The 16,753-nt window shown below is 41.3% G+C and overlaps 1 protein-coding gene across 1 annotated transcript in view; it reads right to left on the bottom strand.

Moving 5' to 3' along the window:
- Positions 1-14,294, bottom strand: part of KCTD16 (potassium channel tetramerization domain containing 16) — a 335,686-nt gene extending 321,392 nt beyond the window's left edge. The window contains exons 1-2 of the mRNA XM_049873973.1: positions 13,629-14,294; positions 12,116-13,274 (exon numbers count right to left, since the gene is read on the bottom strand). Of these exons, the coding sequence (XP_049729930.1) occupies positions 12,116-12,947 (832 nt within the window). The 5' untranslated portion in view covers positions 12,948-13,274; positions 13,629-14,294. The remainder of the gene's footprint in view (positions 1-12,115; positions 13,275-13,628) is intronic.
- Between the last annotated feature and the right edge of the window lie 2,459 nt (positions 14,295-16,753).

Raw genomic sequence — 16,753 nt, 5'->3', positions numbered from 1 at the left:
TGTGCCTGTGTGTCTATGTGGGAGGGTATAGATGAAGAAAGGTTTGAAGTAACCTGAAATTTCCAATCAATGAGGTCTATGCAAATTGTTTATCACTTCCCTGGCAGATTGTGGAGAAGCACTAGAAAATCATTAGCAGGAGGACTCTGTGTATCAGAACCCTGCTCTTTGCATACAGATATGCCATTTTCTACCTATCTCAACTGGACAGTCCTGCAAAAAGGTATTTGATGTAAGATAGGGCCTCCCTAAGTCTGAATCAATCAATTCTTTTCAAACAAATAAATATTTTACATCATTGAGCATCCAAAGCTGGCCTAAAAATGATCTTTAAAATGTTGACAGCATCACACACTCTCCCTGCCATGGGAAGAAAATCCAAGCAAAACTGCTCATTTCCTAAAGCATGCTCTTATTAAGCAAACAGGAATCGACACCTTTCTATCTTGCTGCAGCTCGGTACATTGTAAAACAACTCCACACAGGTATCCCTCTGTTTAAAAAAAAAGAACATATATTTTACCTAGTTGACTAGAAAGCCAGTTAATGAAAATTGAATCCCAGTTTCCATTTGCATCACAACATAAATTTACAGTGTACACCCACAGGAAAATCCTTCCAACAGATGCAATCCAATGCTTAAATTTTAAGGAAATTAGCAATAATGCCTGACCAGTCCTTGATGTAGGCCAGCTCTTCTTCTGTTTGGGGTATTGTCAGAACTCTGCACTCTTCTCCAAGCCCAGGGTATTGCCAAGCCTCAGACTCTACCACCCATATGCCCCTTTTCCTTTATCCCAATCACCAGAATGCTCTGCTGCCCCAGGATCCTGTTTCCAAAAAAGTCGCCATTACCAGACCTTAGCTGCCCTTTTCTCTAGTTAGTTGCCCAACAGCGTTGATCTGGACAATCCTCAATGTTGTCTCAAACTCAATATTCACCAGCCTGAAACTGGGAAGTTCACCAGCAAGTAACATTCAATGGGTTGCCTTCTATTTCCATTGATGTAACTAGTTCAGTCACAGTATATCAGATTTACTTGCAGTAAAAGGCCGCTATACACTGGGATGCAGAAATCATTATATCTTTCTGCTTCAGAATGGGGCTAATGAATAAAAACAGAAAAGCATGAATTTCTTTGCATGGGGTAGCTTTTGAATGGGCCATGTGGTAACCACCCTGCATTCACACTCTTATTTCCTTTAAATGCCACATAGCACAGGAAATCACAGCATGAGGCAAAAATGTCTTGTTTTCATTTCTGGAACAACTTGAATGATCCTATTGTCAGTGGCATACTCAATAACCATTTTCTGTCATCATGAAGGAGAATACTCTCTAGGCTGAGATTCATAAAAGGTTACTCTAATTCTGCAGGGACTGGATACGCAATTTAAATTGCATTCTAATTTTCAAATCTACCACATATTCCTCTAGGTTCTGAAAAGCCACAGGTTGAAAACAAGGTGTGGGGGAAGAAGTTGCTCTTAATGGCTTCCATTATGGAATAGCCAAAGGTAAGAAAAGAGTTATTGGAATTTGAAGACTTTTGAGGGGTTTACTTTTATGTTTATTCAGATTCAATTAAAATAAATAGCTTGAGATTCCTTTTTCAAAGCCACTTCTAAGTGTTTTTATTTGTTTTATCATGTGCCGAATCAAGACTGGGCAAAGGAGCCAAGAGAGCTATTGGAGAGAATTAAGAAAGTTATTTAAAGGAAGCCCTTGTGTATCATCCACACCAGTATTGTCAAAGTCCCTACTATTTATTCACTAACACTTCTAGGTACCAGGCTCTGTTTAAATCAACTCATTTGATTCTCATAGCAACCCTATGAGGGAAGCACTATTGTCGTTGTTGTTGTTAGCCACCATCAAGTCAGACCGGACTCATGATGACCTCATGCACAACGGAACTAATGCTGCCTGGTTCTGAGCCATACACATGATCGACTGCAGATCAGACTATTGTGGTCCACGGGGTTTCATCAGCTAACTTCCAGAAGTAGATTACCAGGCCTTTCTCCTTAGGCTGTCTTAGTCTGGAAGTTCCACTGAAACCTGTTCGGCATCATAGCAACACAAAGAAGGGTCATGGCAGCCCACGAGATGCATCAGCCAGGAATTGAATCTGGGTCTTCTGCATGAAAGGCGAGAGTTCTACCACTGAAGTGCCACTGCCCCCAAGTACTACTGTTATTAGCCTCATTCTACAGGTGAGGAAACTAAGGCACAGAAGTAAAGGAATTCACCAGTGACCAAATAGCTAATAAGTAGCAAAGCTGGGATTCAACCTCAATCAGTCTGGCCTCCAAAGTCTAGGCTCTAAGCCACTGTACTTTGCTGCCCCTGGCATTAAGGAATGATGATTAACATTTTTAGGAAGGTATGTTATTATTGTTAGTTGTCATTGAATAGATTCTGATTCATGGCAACCCCACGTGTGCAGAGTAGAACTGCACTCCGTAGGGTTTTCAAGGTTGTGACCTTTGAGAAGCAGATTGCCAGGCCTGTCTTGCAAAGCAACTGTGGGTGGGTTCGAACAGCCAGCCTTTCAGGCTAGTAGTCCAATGCTTTACTATTTGCACCACGCTAGGACAATGTAAGAAGGGATGGAAGGAAGAAACTGAACACTTTAGCAATAAGAAAATTAAGAAGCTTACCTGGCCAGTCTCATGGCACACTTCGCATTCTAGTAGAGTTCTTTTCTTATTGGGGGTATTTTCTCCATTTTGTAGCACTTTTCTGAACCTTAAGTCCCTCTTGTACTGATTCCAAAACCCTAGCCCAACCCCAGCTTCAATTTTTGCCCATGCTTGGATGAACCGACTATAAGCAGACCTCAAGAGAATTTGCTGCTGGTAAGTGTTTTTCTCGGTCCCCTTGAGCTACAATCACTGTGCAGGTGCTGAGACTAGAGCATTTTCACTGAGAATTCACACGTAAAGTGCTTAGCACCCTGTCTGAAACACTCAGTAAGTCTTAGGAAATACCATTATTATTACTTAAAGCACCAAGTGCACCATCTCTGATCTCCAGTTCTTCTGTTAATAGGTAATGTAACGCTATATTCAAGAGAGTGGCATCTATGACCATAACAGAACTTAGCAGTGAGCATTTTTTTCATTCTTTTAGCAAATATTTAGAGTACCTGTATCTGTGTCAGCTACCATGCCAGGTGTTGTGAGGAATAAGACATACTGTTCCTATCTTTACAAAGCTTACTGTCTAATGTTGGAGAGACAGCTAAATAAATAACTATACTACAGTTTCATTGTATTGTAACAGGGTCCTATGAGGCAAAGATAAAATAAGGGGTACCTATTTTTTTTTTTTAGTCCAGATACAAGGCACCCTGGTGGTACAGTGGTTAAACGCTTAGCTGCTAACTAAAAGGTTGGTGGTTCAAACCCACCAGCCACTCCATAGGAAAAAGATGTGGCAATCTGTTTCCATAAAGATTATAGCCTTGGAAACTATATAGGACAGTTCTACTCTGTCCTATATAGTCGCAATGAGACAGAATTGACTCAAAGATACACAACAACAATCCAGATATGGTGGGCTAGGAAAGGTTTCTCAGGAAAAGTAACCTTTAGATTGGGGCTTGGAAGTATTTAGTTAATCAAAGCAGGTGAAAGCAGGGCTGCAGGCAGAAGGAACATGTTGTTGTTGTCGAGTCGGTTCCGACTCATAGCAGCCCTATGTACAACAGAACAAAACACTGCTGGGTCCTACTCCACCCACACAATAGTTGCTATGTTTGAGGCCATTGTTGCAGCCACTGTGTCAATCCATCTCGTTAAGGGTCTTTCTTTCTTTTTTTTTTTTTGCTAACCCCCTACTTTACCAAGCATGATATCCATCTCCAGCGATGGGTTCCTCCTGAAAACATGTCCAAAGTACATGAGAGGAAGTCCTGCTATCCTCACTTCCAAGGAACATTCTGGCTATACTTCTTCCAAGACAGATTTGTTTGTTCTTCTGGCAGTCCATGGTATATTCAAGATTCTTCACCAACATCATAATTCAAAGGCAACAATTCTTTTTTGGTCTTCCTTATTCATTGTCCAGCTTTCCCATGCACATAAGGCAACTGAAAATACTATGGCTTGGGTCAGGCACACCTTAGTCCCCAAAGTGACATTTTTGCTTCCCAACACTTTAAAGAGGTCTTTTGCAGCAGATCTGCCCAATGCATAGGAACATAACGTACAAAAACATAGAAGCGAGTGTACAACAGCATCCAGGAGCTGAAAGAAATCTGTTTTGTCTGAAGTTAAAAATACAAGGGATAGTAACTGAAAAGGCTGGAGTGGGAAGCAGAGGTCATTTCGTGAAGCGTGGGGATTCATGTTAAGGAGTTTGTATTTTATTATAAGAGCAGTTGTAAAGAATAAAGAATTTTAAGCAGAGGAGTGACACGGTCAGACGTGCATTTTAGAAAGCTCACTATGTTTACAGCATGAAGAATGGATCCAACGGGAACAAGACCAGATCCAGGGTGGGGAGAACAACTTAAGCTTCTTTAAAGTGGTCTAAAAAAGCAGTGCTCGTGGCCTGGGCCAGAGTAGCAACAGTGAATACGGAAAGAAAGAGATGGACTTGAGAGTGATGAAGAAGAACCTTAGGACTTGTCTAAAGTGGAGAAAGCAGATGGGTATGAGGACTCAGGGATGCCACCAGGTTTTGTTCCTCGGGCAACTGGGGGGCTGGTGATGCCATTTACTGAAATAAAAAATGCAAAGAGAAAAGATATTTGGGAGACACAGATGTTTCGTTCAGTGCAGCTTCAGCATGGTTGAAAGAATCCAAGGGTATTCCAATATAAAATTACAACAGCCAGGAGGTGAAATTTCCCACCCAAAATGTCTCCTCCTCACAGTCAACAGGACTCAGTGCATACATTAGTAGGCTCATTGCCCCCTTAATGTTACCCCAGTCTAATGACAAGAACAACAGTGGCATACTAGGTAATGCTTTAATGAAATGAAAGAAAAATAAGGACCCCCTTTTGTTGTTGTTACTGTGAGATGCTATTGAGTTGATTCCAATTCATGATTACCCCAAGTGTGCAGAGTAGAACTGCTCCGTAGGATTTTCAAAGCTGTGGCCATTCAGAAGCAGATCATCAGGACTGTCTTCTAAGGTGCCCTTGATTGCCTGCTCTATCAGCAGAGAAGCTCTGGTGGCAGCAGCGGTTAAGAGCTACAGCTGCTAACCAAAAGGTCATCAGTTCAAATCCTCCAGCCACTCCTTGGAAACTCTATGAGGCAGTTCTACCCTGTCCTATAGGATCACTATGAGTCAGAATCAACTCAGTGGTAACAGGTATGTATCATCAGAATCAGTTTGAATACTGGAGAGAACCCACTTGCTATTTATTTATATGACGAATTTGAAAAGGAAAGCTAGCCATAAAAACATGCCCTTCCCTTGCCTCTATAACATACATTCCAAAATGCCAGTGAAAATTAAAAATGGACTTGCCACCACCTATGAAGATTCCTTGCTAAAAATAATAAATGTGAATCTGATCAAGCCTCTAGAACGTAGAGTCTGGATCCAATGACCAGTTTATAGAAAATACAGGGGTCAGAAAAGTGTGTTAATAATATCACAGAGATCATAGAGAATGTGGGGCATTCAACTAAATTATATAAAGTGGGAAAGAAACAAAACAATCAAATATAATAATGGATGGACTTCATTTGGATCTTGATTCAAATGAACCAACTTTGAGAAAACTGTGAGAAAATGAGGGATGTTTGAACACTAACTAGATACACCTCCTCCTCACTTATTGACTATCTTGTCATCCAACATTTCACATTTCTCACAATAGCAAAAAATCTACTATCCAAATTTTTTGTGCATTACAGATATACATCTGGCAGTAATGAACATGAGGTTCAAGGTGAAAGTAATGCTGGCTTTGACGGTTAAGGTTATGTGTCAGCTTGGCTGGGCCATGATTCTCAATGGTTTGGCAGTTATATAAAGATGTAATTTGGCAGTTACGTAATGACATAGTCATCCTCCATTTTGTGATTGGATGTGGTTATCCTCCATTTTTGCATAACGATCTGGTCTTTGGAAACTAACCATGTCAATAAGCAAGGAGAGGGTGTATTTGATATTAGAGAATCATTAATTTTTGTGTGTGATAACAGTATTGCCTTTTTTAAATTAATTTATGATATTTTAGCAATACATACTATAGTATTAGTGGATAATTGATAAATAGAATTTGCTTCAAAATAATCTAGGGGGGACCAAAAGAAAAATAGGTAAGAATATACTTGGAATAAGATTGGTTCTGAAGTGATAATTTATAACTATTGGAGCTGGGGATTGGTCACATGGAAGTTCATTATATTATTGTCGCTACTTTTGGACGCATCTGAAGATTTCTAGAATAAAAAATTTAATTGACTTGCCAAGAAATGCAGTATTTGAGGAAAGCCATACCAAAGACAAAAGATGACAGAAAAAGAGCAAGAACCAGTTATGATGCAGAGAGTGAGCATTCATCTATCTGTTTCCAAAGAACTTTTTTTCTGTGCATTGGACTGGCACTCCATCTATGCCTAGTCACTCCACTCTGGTTTGTGTTTGGAGGTGTTCCAAGTGGAGCTTTGTGGCACACTGTCAGCTATTTCCATTTCTAATTTCTTTGATAAGATCCAAACCTCATTAGGCTGTCAGAAACATTTGGTCTTCTCTTTCCAATGATGTATTTTTTTTTTTTTTAACATATCAAGGCACTTGGGGGCAATCTCAGAGACCTACCCTTTCCACCCACATACTGACATTCCTCTTGCTGCCAAATTCATTCAGTGTTGTCACAGACCTAGTCATAAACTACTTTAATCTCCTCTCACAAGGGCTTGGGCTTAGGTAACAGGTACTGTTTGGCATGGAAGCAGGAACAGTACAATAATATATTTTATTAACATGCTTATGTTACTGTTATATTGAGCCTGGTTCTCTGAGCACAGCATTTTAAAAAGATAAGAAAAAATTGCAACCCCTATCCCTTGTCACTACCCCATCACTACTACTAACCGATATCTGCCCAAAAAAGCCCAAACAGGGGTCTAAATAGACTTCAAGATAAAGCCTTAACCTTAAATGTCACTTTTTTTTAATTGTAAATTACAAAGCCTAAAGTCTTAAGGAGTCCCCTTTTAACAGGATGGTACAAAAGGCTAATGCACCTGGCTGCCAACTGAAAACCTGGAGGTTCAGGTCCGTTCAGAGGTTCCTCAGTGGAAAGGCCTGGTGATATACTTCCAAAAAATCAGTCACAGGAAATCCTATGAAGCACAGTTCTACTCTGACACACACAGGCTGTCATGGGTCGGAATCTTAAGAACACCTCTTTCAGGGTACAAAGTTACTTCATCCATAATTATTTAAAAGGGCCTTTATAAAGCCCCTGGGAAAGGTAGCACCACGCCTTGAAAGCATTCAAAGAAAAATGTCAGAGTAGAATATTTCCGGAAAGCATGGGGAGAAAGAGTTGAGAGCAGGGATGAGTAAAGCAGGGGAAAAGAGGGCAGCGGAGGTGGAGAGGACAGAGAGTGATGATGCAGGTGGTCATGGAAGCCAAACCTCATGCACTTCACAGCGTTGCCTACGCGGCCCCTATTGTTTCATTTTGAAAGTACCAACGTCATGTCTCTATGGACAATTAAAATGGAAGTTACTATTAGTGCCTTTTAAACAACCAGAAAAAGAGAATCATTGCAGGATGGATGCATCTCCACCACTTTTCCTATGAAAACACACCCCACACCCTCTTCCTGGAGCTTTTGCAGTCAATATCAGCTAAATTATTCACAGTGGCTGGAACCATGTCTGCCTCCCCAGTAGAAGGTCATGCAGCCGGATCCTAAGTGGGAAATAACTTGCTCCTTTACTTTTCACCAACACCCCATCTCAATCAACAGTCCCGTGATTACACACCATGTATACAGAGGCTTCTGTGGAAGCAACCTTTTAAATTTAAAGACATGAAGTGAAAAGAAGGTTAAAATGCACCCACAAGCAGCAATTTGTTGAAAAGGTAAAGAATTGGTGCCTGTATCTACAACTCACAGAACTCAGAGTGCGTACTTTTGGAGTAAGTGTCCTCTGAATTAAACTTTCTGCTTGTGGCTATGTTAACAGGATTTTATTAGTGAGAAATGCCTTTGAATCTTAGTGCTTCCAGGCATTCGTCTGAAGTAACTTGCTTATGACTAGACTTAAGAAAATGCACATGATGCTTTACAACCAAGAGCAACCTTCCCACTCTCTTGGGCATTGGAAGACGGCTCTAGAAAAAGGGTTTATTTATTTCCATGCACCTGTGATTTCTGTTCCTAATGCTTATTGAGTATCTGGTTCAAAATCAGGACGTCCTTTTTCCGAATTACTTAGTTCCCATTTCATTTACAGGTGAGTCAAGGAGGCACTGACTGATGTTGATGATATCTCATTTTATATAAGGCTTAAAGAGAAAGGAGAGGTACTTCTTTAGCTAGTTGGATAGGAAAGGAGAAGATATACCTTCTTATTATTTTAACTTAAAGCAAAGGAAGTACTGAAAATACTTTGTGAGACAATCCTAGAATAGACGTTTATTTTCTATGTTTCTACGTCACTCTCATTTAAGTTCTTGGTTGCAGAGAAGTAAATCATGTTCTCCGTTGAATTTCTTATACATCTGCTCCTCACTTATCAACCATCTCCTTATCTGACATTTCACATTTACGACAATAGTAAAAAAATCGACTATTTTGAACATTAATTTGGCAATAACGAATGCCAAAGTGTGAGGCAAGAGTAACACTGGCTGTGGTTGAGGTTATGTGTCAACTTGGCCAGGCCGTGATTCTCAGTGGTTTGGCACTTATGTAATGATGTAATTTGGAAGCTACACATTGGTGTAATGTGACAGTTATGTAATGATATAATTTGGCAGTTATGTAATGATGTAGTCATCCTCCATTTTGTGATCTGATGTGGTCACCCTCCATTTTCACCTTACACTGATTTTCGCATAATGGCCTGGTCTTTGAAACTTAACTGTGTTGACGAGTGAGGAGTGTGTGTATTTTATTTCAGTGTATGAATGATGTAGATGAACACAGCTCTCATCTTCCTCTTAAGCACATACAAACCCCTGTTGACTTTTTACCTGCTCATAGTTTTATTTTAATAAAACCCACAGTCAAATCTATGCTATGTTACCTGTTACTTCTAGATCAAGATAAGGCACCGCTTAAGGGTGTCAAAGATTAAATGAGGCAGGAACCTAAACTGTTAAAACTGACTGGGAGATTCTGGTCTACAAAGCTCTCCTGAAAAATTTGGAAGCAAAAAACAGAGAAAGAAAGGGTCTTTCCCCATGACTACCAATCATCATATACAAAATCTTAATTTCTCTCTATTCATTTTTTTTCCTATTGTAGATTCAGGCAAAGTGACTCTGTGTTACCCCCAAGTTATTAGAAAAGTCTAATTGCTTGAAGTTGTCTCCTTCTATCTAAGGAGTTTCTCTCTCTCTCTCTTTCTATACACACATACACACACACACACACGTGTATATGCATATACATACACACACACACCCCCCTAAAACCCACTGCCGTTGAGTCGATCCCAACTCATAGTGACCATGTAGGACAGAATAGAATTGCCCCCATAGGGTTTCCAAGGCTGTAAATCTTTATGGAAGCAGACTCCCACGCCTTTCTCCTGCAGAGCACCTGGTGGGTTCAAACCACCAACCTTTTGGTTAGCAGCTAAGCCCTTTAACCACTGCACCACCAGGGCTGTCTCTCTCTCTATACACACACACACACACACACACAGAGGAAGAAGTTGAGTTCCTCTGCAAAGAACATCTTTGCATGCAGCCAACTCCCTGCTTTCGAGCACCTCCTACAGTTTCAGCCCATTAACCTGAGCACAACAGCTTGATGAATGAATGCTTATATAGGCACAGTTGGCAGCTTCTAATTAAATAATTATGGCTAAGCAGCTGCACAGAAGCTGTAATGTACCCTAGAAAGCCAGCTGTCAGTTTTATCGGTCCTGAGACAGAGGAGGAGTTAACACTTAGCTCTGGATGTTGGGTACCAAGGGATGGTATCTCATATGCAAGACATATGTTGTACAGTATGAAGTTCCTGTATGTCTGTGTTAGCCACAGAGAGATGGAGAGCAAAGTACTCCTCGGCAATACAGCAAAAAAGGAAGCAGTCATGGGACCAAGAGAACAGAGCATGTCCAGAGCAATCTAAGGAGGACGTAGTGTTAGACGGATGAGACTGTGATGAATGCAGAAATGCCACGAAGCCAGTAGGCAAATAAATATCAGGCTCCAGGTGTCATTCAGGTGAGCAAGTCATTAGAAATCTAATGTGGGTTTTTTGTTTATTTTGTTTTCAGAATATACTTTTTGTAAAATAGAGATACGTCTTTGGGAGAGGGAATGACAGATATGTTTTCATTTATTTGGTTGATGCTTAAGATGGTACATTTTCAAATATTAGAATTTGGAGAACAAGGTAAATATCACAAACCTATAATTTGAACTGTCTCTAAGATGCAGTTCCAAAAAGTTTGGAGAAGATATTTTGCTTTACAGAAGTACAGATAACCAGCACAATTCCTTTACAGGAGGCTAGAAAGCTAGAGTCTTATCTCTACACTAGTGGGAAATCACCAGAAAGAAGAAAGCAAAGTCTGGCAGCTAAGCTATAGCATAGAGAAAGATACAGATAGAGGCCATAGAAAGGGTTGTTGGACCAAATAATGTCTATTATTACACATCAAAATGCTACTGAACTGATTTCTTTTTTCTCTATAGGCAGTCCACGTGTCTTCACTTCTAACAGCCACATGTGTAATAACCCAGTGCAGAACACCTTGGCTTCTCACCGGCCTTATCACAAGGCCCTCAACACCACCTCCAAAAGGAATAAACACAACTGTAAGCAAGAATCCATCCAAGAAATTCAGCCCTGCCTTTATATTCAAACTCAGACATTTCAAACCGACAAATTCTCGATTTGCTTTAAAATAAAAATTCAAGAAATCAAATGCTAACACCCTGAACACATATTTCTAGTGGAATTCACTTCATTCACCTCCCAGGCCTGTTGGAAATCAGCAGTCAAATCAACCACTACGCTGAACAGGCTGATTTACTGTGTTCCTTCAGGGATCAATGGCTTATAGTTTATTTAGAACCATGCCATTTCATAAAACAAGGCAATCTGCACCATAAATCTTGACTGAAGCAAGAAAACTGACCTCTAAGACACCCTTACTTAAAAAGCTTCAGTATAATTTTTCCTTTTCTTCCCCCGATCCCGGTTTTCTTTTGTGTCAGTAATTCTACCACCTCAGCTATCTAAAGGTGTTTGCCTGTGACTGACAGTTCTCAAGGATCTAGTTCCTTTTAAATGGATCTCAGATGAAGTTCTGCTTAATTAAGTCTGCAGTGCAACTCGAGTCTCAGTACAAAATCTTCAAGAATCATGTAGCAGATGTATAAAGTCTATAAAAGTAAATTTCAGACTTGGGGGGGAAGAGGGGGCCGTTTGGTAGTCTATACTGCCATCTAGCCAAGACCATGCTATTCAGGGCAGCATTCATTTGTGTTTTCAGAACCCCTGATGAAAGCAAGCTTTTACCAACCCGCTTAATAGACCCCAAAGTTCAGCTAAAAGCATAGACGGAAGAAGTCCTTTGTGTACTCTTGTTTCGACCAAGCTCCAGGGGACCAACAACCAAGTTTTAAACATTGATCTTATCGTTCACAATTCAGTACCAGCCAACAGGCATATGTCTGCATTTTCATCCCGTATATTATATACGCCAATATCATCTGCATCTTGTGCTTTTCAGGCCTTTGAACATTCCATGACCTAACTGGAAAAATGATAAAAAGTTGCTTTAGGAAAGACATAAGAGCTGAACAACCATTAATACTCTAGTTGGAGCTCAAGAGTAAAAACAACCAGCATTCCTTAGACATTGACTAAGCACACCGATCATATACATCTGTGAAGAGAACTGGTACACACGAAAAGGAAAAGAACCCTCTGTACTTACGATAGAAGACGTATTCAGTGTAGCTTGACCAGATCTTGTCATCTGTATATTGGTTGATGAAAGACGCTGTCACTGACGAGTTACAGGCCACCATGTGGAATCCACACTCTGACAACATATCAAAAGCCCTTTCCAGATGTTTGAATTTGAGATAAAATCTGGAGGTGTATCTTTCTGGGGCTCTGTCAGGGTCTCTGCTCTCATTCAAAGTTTCTCCAAAGACTTCCTTCGCTAAGGAAATCCTTCCACAGACTAAAATCCGGGGAACTCTCCGAAACTTGGCATCTGCTTGGCTCTCCCTACCCGTGGTGCAGGAGCCCCGGTAGCCCACAGTAATGAAGCCCCACCTGCGGTCAGCAGGGAGCAGAGAGGAAGGGGGGCAAATCCTCGTGTCACTTCCTTGGGAGGCATCTTCAAAGTCACTATGGCAAAATTCGTCTGGGCTCTGCTTGATTTCATCGGGGGTCAGGAGTTTGACCAAGTCCGGGAGCTGGAAGTACTCAGCTTCCCTTTTCAGTCTTCCCCTTTCTGGAAAGTGATCAGGCAGGACCACCTGCTTGTCCCTGAGATAGTCCAGAATATAACGGAACAAGAATCCATCTCTGTCAATGAAGAACCTTCCCTTGGAGTCCTTGGCTAGATCATTAACCGGGTCTCTCTTTGGGGAAAACATTTTCCACAAGAGGGAATGAGGGATGCTGATTAATGTGGAATGACGAGTGAAATAAACTTGACCCCCGACATTCAGCTCCACAACCTCAGGGAAGGAGTTGGGAACTGCAGCCCCTTGTTCTCGAGGATAATAACGGCTACAGTTTCCACTCAGAGCCATTGTACCTTTCTTCTTCTTCTCCTCGTGTTTTGATTTAAGGGTGCAATCCAATGGAATCACAGCCTTATCCTTTGCATCAACTTGTAAAGGAGGGAAAATGATCCTAACTTGTAAAAACAACCTCCTCTTATCCCAGTTTTTTCCCCCCCAAGGCAAGAAGGCAAAATTCAGACGAGTCCACAGGTGAAATGATGCTGAAAAAGTAGTTTAAATCCTGGCTGGTGATGAGCTATTACTTCAAGGAATATAATCAACTCATCTACATCCGATCTTCCACCAAGCTTAGAAGGCAAGACAGGCCAAGTCCCCAGTTACTCACAGGTCTGTCTGAGGGAAAAGAGAGAAAATTATTTCCTCAAACCCAGCATGAGTCAGAGAGAGATGGCTGGAGAGAGGAGAGAAAGGGAGAGGGAGGGAGGGAAGAAGGGAGGGAGGGAGAAAGAGATTATTTTACATAAGCAGCCCTGGAACTATGATTTCAGCCATTCTTCAACTGGATCGTAGCTTCTGTCTTGTTATCTCATGCCTTCATGTTTATCCATATATCTCTGTCTCTAGCAATTATTAATAACAACATTCCTATTTGTAATTCTGCATTTAAAAGGAATACACAATTGTCAACTTCTAAAACGGGGTCGTTTTATCAGCTGGTCAGAGAATGCAATAAGCCAAAGAGCTTACCTTACTGAGAGCTGGAGACCCAGTTCTTGTGAAGAAACACCCATTTGCAAGGCAATCAGAATCCACAGCCACACTGAGTCTGAATCTTGTTAAATCCCAAACAAGTAAAGGACAGAGGTATCACAATGAAAAGTGCCAGAGAAATGTGCTCTTAGAAAATAGTAATTATGTATATATGTGTATGTGTGTGTGTGTTTATATAAATGTATGCATGTAGGTACTTATATATTCACTTCCAATCTCAAGTTAAAAACAAGTCACAAAAAAGTTAAACTGTGATGAGAGGTGGTTGGGTTGAAGAAGCAAAGCAGAAAAAAATATTAACCAAAGCTTCTCCAGGAAAAAAATTCAAACCTTTATAAAAAGGATCCTTATAACTGAAGAGAGTTGCAAGAGGGACCAGGACTTAGAAGGTTTTCAGAAAGCCCAGGACCAGAAAGACAGACAGATGTGCTCTGCTGGGGTCCCAGGTAGCCACTCCACCTGCCGGCAAGGGCAAAGGGACTCCCATGTTCCCAGCCAAGAGGGAACCGGTCCGCCACAGCGCAAAGGAGCCGGCGGGGGGCTCGGGGCTCTGGCTTCTCTGGCGGCGGATCTGGGTGGCTCCACAGTTCCCAGTGCAGTTCGGATGCTGTTGTTTCGGCAGTGCAGGCAAGAAACCATCCAGGGAAATGAGTATTACATCATCTTAAAGGAATATGGCTTGGAGGAAGCGGAGGAAGCTCGGAGTCACGTCTTCCTCGGTGACAGGTTGCCAGGACTGCACGGGGACGCGGCGCTCCGGCCGTGGGCACGCGGCTCCCAGGCGCTCTGGGCTCGGGGCGGGGACGCAGCGCTGCGCAGCCACTTCCCTCACAGTCCTGTCCCTGTCCGGAGTCTGGAGGTTCGATGGGCCGCTTCTTTCGCCCTTTCTTTCTTGCCCGCCCCTCTCCCGTCTTGCCCCTCCATGATGAGATAAACGCAAGTGATTTTTTCATTTGAGAAATCTACAAACTCTTTTCACATGTACTGAATATTGCTGAAGGGCAAATTTCCCCTAAAAAAAATTACACTGAATGACCCCAATGATCAAGCTACAGAGTGGCTTTCTTTTTTTTTTTTTAATTGAAGGCGATTAAACCACGTTCTCTTAAATATCCTCCTGTCTTGCTTCCTTCTCCATCCCCCTGCTACCATGCCTCTTCATTGCCCACTCCCAGCAAATAAGCAAATAAATAAATCTCTCTGGAATGAATGATGCTTATTCAAAATGAGTAAATGAGGCACTGGCACCCACAGGAAATCCATAGTCAGTAAGTCTTAGAGCAGTAAGTGGTTAGCTTAGTTTAGCTTACCTGTAAGAAATTGTTACCTGCGACCTTTTTTTCTGGGCTCGTTTCCTTACTAAGCCTCTCTTTGGACTTGCCCCCGCCCCCTCCCAACTCATCCCAAGAGGACTTGGTGGAAGACACGCCTGCTAAGAGACATTTTACTCCAGTCCCAGAGGACTCCCTTAAGTGCATTATTAGAGTTTCAGGAAGGAATTTCCAGGGCAACATAATCCACCAACAAAGTGCTTCCAGTTGAGCCTGCCAGTCAGTAATGGCCCAACCAACAGCTTACAGTAAGTCAGCCGTTTCCCCTTTAAAATCGCCAGCGTCTTAGGGCTCACATTCCTGATAAGAATATAGTACATCTATGAATAATATATGTGAGGCACACTACATCCCAAACAACTGTTATTTTAAAAAATGAAAACCAAAACTGGAGGAGAAACTATGAATTAGACTTGCTTTATGGGATACACGTGTTTATTACTAACTCCTGTCCCAAGAATTAGCTGGAATTTAATGCGAAGATAGACTCAGCAACGGGATAAATTAATATTTAATTTAACTATCTTTTTCTCCCATAAGCATTGGGTTACGACACACAGTATTATCCAACACTGCAACACCTGATTATATTTACCTTAGTTTCTTTAACTAACGCATTCACCTGTTCTGGCCTCAGTCTTTGGGATTTTAATGCCAGACACAGCAAGGAAATTACTATTATTTGGTGCAATTATATCGCCATCTAGTGGTATTATAGTATCAGTGCAAATCTACACTTAAAGTTACGTTTTACCTTTAAGTTTTGATAGCGATTTGAGTTTACTTTGCAGGCACTACTCATCGGAACAACAGAATAAAGATTTCATTGCCACCGTGTCAAGGGAAAAAATAAATCCGAATGTATGCCTATTGAAGTGCTGGTTTCGATTGTAGTTAAAAGTAAACACAATATTTTCTTTTCTTTCATTTCTAACAGAGTAGGCCAGTGCAGTGTGGTGGCAATAGCTTTGGACTCGGGCACTACAATATTCTGGGGATGGTTTTGCAGGAGATGGAGGAAAGGAGTAAGAAAAATAGTCTTTTAAAACTAAAAGGGATTTGAGAAATCAAAGTCAACCATCCCGTCTTAAAGAAACAGAGGACCAGGCAGGGAAAGTGCTTCCAGCATGGTCACAGGGCTCCAGAGTAGCAAGGTGAGGTCTAGGCCACTGCCTGTTCAGCATGTTCGACGTCATTTTTATAAGCATATGTATTCTGCAATAAGGAGGGAGAGGAGACAAAGAGAAAAAGGAGAACCCAAGATTACTGCACCGTTTAAAAAAAGCCAGCAAGTAATTTTAAAGGGTTTTTAATATTAAGTAAAATTCCAAAGACAAAAAATACTACCGTTTAAAGGAAAAGTATTCTGAATTTCAAAAATGAAAAGCTCTATTAATTGATCTGGGTTTTATAGACTGTGAGGATGGCGTGGGACCGGGCAGTGTTTCTTTCTGTTGTACATAGGGCTGCTGTGAGTTGGAACCGACTCGAAGGCACCTAAGAGCAACATTTTTGAAACAAGCCATTCTTAACATTTTTTGACAAATGGACTGCTTGATAACCTGATGAAACCTGGGTAATGAACACACAAGCATAAACGTTTGCATTCAATGTTGGGGCAGAGCTTCTCGGGAACGACTAAGTATAGAGAGGAACCAGGGGGCGACGTGGCCTGGGCCTCACATTCTTGGAGATCCTCAAATTTCGACTCTAAACATTTTAAAGGATGAGATTACACATACACTCACAGAGACACACTATGATAACCTA

The sequence above is a fragment of the Elephas maximus genome, chromosome 2, assembly GCF_024166365.1.
Source record: "Elephas maximus indicus isolate mEleMax1 chromosome 2, mEleMax1 primary haplotype, whole genome shotgun sequence".
In the NCBI taxonomy this organism is placed as follows: domain Eukaryota; kingdom Metazoa; phylum Chordata; class Mammalia; order Proboscidea; family Elephantidae; genus Elephas; species Elephas maximus.
The sequence above is the reverse complement of the archived record's forward strand: the minus strand, read 5'-3'. Positions and strand labels throughout refer to the sequence as shown.